Source organism: Curcuma longa, chromosome 16, assembly GCF_044706935.1.
Source record: "Curcuma longa cultivar G26 ecotype Majalengka, Jawa Barat chromosome 16, ITB_CL_G26_1.1, whole genome shotgun sequence".
NCBI classification, from domain to species: domain Eukaryota; kingdom Viridiplantae; phylum Streptophyta; class Magnoliopsida; order Zingiberales; family Zingiberaceae; genus Curcuma; species Curcuma longa.
The window spans coordinates 2,862,886-2,865,697 of record NC_133876.1 but is presented as its reverse complement, the minus strand read 5'-3'; the positions used below and the strand labels follow the sequence as shown (position 1 = coordinate 2,865,697).

Sequence of the window (2,812 nt, the reverse complement as noted above, 5' to 3'; positions counted from 1 at the left end):
GTCTTAATTGTAAAATTTAAAATTTCATCATTAAAATTCGTAATCCAGTCATCTATTTTGTTACAAATTATTCTACGAAATTATCGTTTCCGAAGTTGTGTAAATCACATATAATTTGATTTGGCCCTAAAAAATAATGAACCGATATATAATATGCCATTTAATGAATGGACGTATAATATGTCATTGCTTTTTAAAGTTATTTTAATAAATAAAATATTTTTATAACATGTTGGCAATTACAACAATTTTTTTCTTTTTACCTCTGGAAGCAGTGCGACTGATGGCTACTTTTTGGGAAGGCGTCAGAGAGAGCAGAACGCAGTATGCAACGAGACACCCCAAATCGATACCTATATGTTGGGATGTATTACAAGGTGTGAAAGTGTAGATTGCTTAAAATTTCATCTGCCTCCGTTGATAATAACCCTAGGACACGAGTCGGCAGATGACACCCCGGCTAGCTGCCATTCGCCTATTTGTTACAATTCTCCGCTTCAATTTCCAAAACGTTTTCGAGGTTTCAGTCTCCGCTGCTGCGTGGAAGCTACCGATGGAGAAGCGACCCCGAGAAGCGCTCGGCGGCGGAGACGTAAAGGGTAAGAGTAGATGGGCGGAGCTGACGCCGGAACTGCTTGTGCTCATATTTTCACTGATGCCGGCCGACTTGCTGGCGAGGACGATGTCGTTCGTGTGCCGCTCTTGGCGAGACGTACTCGCGGAGCCATACAGCTGGTCCGTCGTCAACTTGAAAAACTGGTCCCTCCGCGTCGAGCGCACCGATGTAATTGATATCGTCGTTCGCCACCTCGTGGACCGCAGCAGGGGCACCGTCCGCCACCTCTCCGTCAACTACCTTGGAGACTCCGGATTCGCCCACACCGCATCGCTGTATTTACCTAACCCACCTTGCTAACGTCTCGCTAGATATCTTTCCTGGATCTCTGTTCCATAGCATGTGACTCTTCTGTCTTTACGATCGATCGATCGATGTTTCCCTGATGCACCAGTGCTTCTTATACCCACGGAGAGTCCATTATGCATTCTAATTTTGATGTTCTAAACATACGCACTTTAGAGTCGCTCGTTTTTTCATGCATGTGGAGTGTGATTTCAGGGCATTTATCTCATTAGCTTCGTTTTACAATCTATGCTTCCGCTTGTGTTACTTAATTTCTGTGTCCGATTCATAGTTGTTCCTCGTCAAAGATTCATGGCTTTTCTTTCTTTTCCTCTTGGTTTCATACTCTATCGTACTGACTTTACGTTGGTTCTCTCCTTTCGTACGTTGTCTCCTTCGAAATAAGAGTTGAGTTTGCATTTAATTTTTTTTCCCAATATGTTTAGTTAACTTTGCAGTTGCTTGCGAGGAGTACTACTTTCCATCTCCAAAAACAGCTAGAGGTGTCAATTAGAAGACTTATCATGATAAATAGGGATATAAATACAAAATTCACAACCTTCTGATTGAACATGTAGGTAATTATTACATGCATGAAATTTGTTCACTTCTCATCGGTAGCAAGTTGAACTGAGTTTGACCTGAATTATGTGTGTGCAATTATTGCTGTGATTTATCCATTTATTTTAGGATTAAGAAACGTAAGGACATAATTGGGAGCTGAGGAAGAACATAAATATAGAATTAGAGATTTCATAGACTGATATAAAGTCTATCTCCCTATAAGAATGTGTTTTGTTTTAACTTGCTATATATCATCTCTCTGATTAGAGTATAGATTGGTTGGTTTAGCCGTATTTCTGCATATATAATTTTTTTGTATTTTTTCAGTTGCAGATTGCTTAGCGTGCTTAAAATGCCAGCGAGTTTTGTGACTGACAAAATGGTAAAGGAGCATGCAAATTTACTCTCTAATCTCACTGTTCTGGACATTAGCTACTGTGCCAACATCACTTCCGAAGGCATCGAAGTACTCGGAAAGAACTGCAAGAATTTAGTTATATTGATGAGAAGAATGCTACCACCTAGCATAACCCCACAGAACGGTTTAGCTATCATGGTGGACGAAGGGGAAGCCATGGCCATAGCTAACAATATGGTTGGACTTCAAGAGCTTGACCTTTCATATGGGAAGTTCACCAATAATGGGTTGGTGGCGATCTTGACGAACTGCACCGCGCTTACTTTTCTTAATATAGAAGGTTGTCAGAATGTTGAAATCACAGGCAACATTCAGTTAATGTGTCGGAAACTCAAATTTGGCTTCGTATATACACAATATAAGACGCCAGATATCTCTACTGATTCTCCAACAGATATCTCTAGTAGTGATCAAGAAGATGAAGCATGAAGTAGCAACTTGTTGGGCTCTAATCTTGCTCTTTAATGTTTGTGATCTTTCTACACTATGTTTAAGTCAATGTCACTTTATTCTTATTTCAGCTAACAAAAGTGGTGTAAACTCCTTATATAGTTTATTATGCCACTCAAAAAAAAAAAAAAAGAGAGAGAGAAAAGAATAGACAGCTAGCATATATCCGCATGTGCGTGCTACATAACGCAGTGGCTACATGTTCGTTCACTTTAGGAAATATGGATGAAGAACTCATTCCCGTTTGAAATTTAGCAACTGATATTCTGAAGTGTTTCCGTTGTAGATTTATGTTGCTGGATGGACAAACTTTAATAACTTGATTTTTTTTATATGAGATTTATGTCCTGTGATATTCGATAATTAGTTGAGGTTAATGGTAATATCCCGTGGAATTTAATTAGAATTGGACAGGATTCTATTTAAAAACATCTTCCTAACCTTAGACCTACAAGAATATTCCGATTAGCGACAGAATT

The 2,812-nt window shown here is 39.2% G+C and overlaps 1 protein-coding gene across 1 annotated transcript; it reads left to right on the top strand.

The window, feature by feature from the left end:
* Positions 1-553: 553 nt before the first annotated feature.
* Positions 554-2,312, top strand: LOC141847109 (F-box protein FBW2-like). The gene is made up of 2 exons (XM_074735089.1): positions 554-891; positions 1,793-2,312. Exons 1-2 carry the CDS (start codon positions 554-556, stop codon positions 2,310-2,312), a joined length of 858 nt encoding a protein of 285 aa, XP_074591190.1.
* Positions 2,313-2,812: the final 500 nt, after the last annotated feature.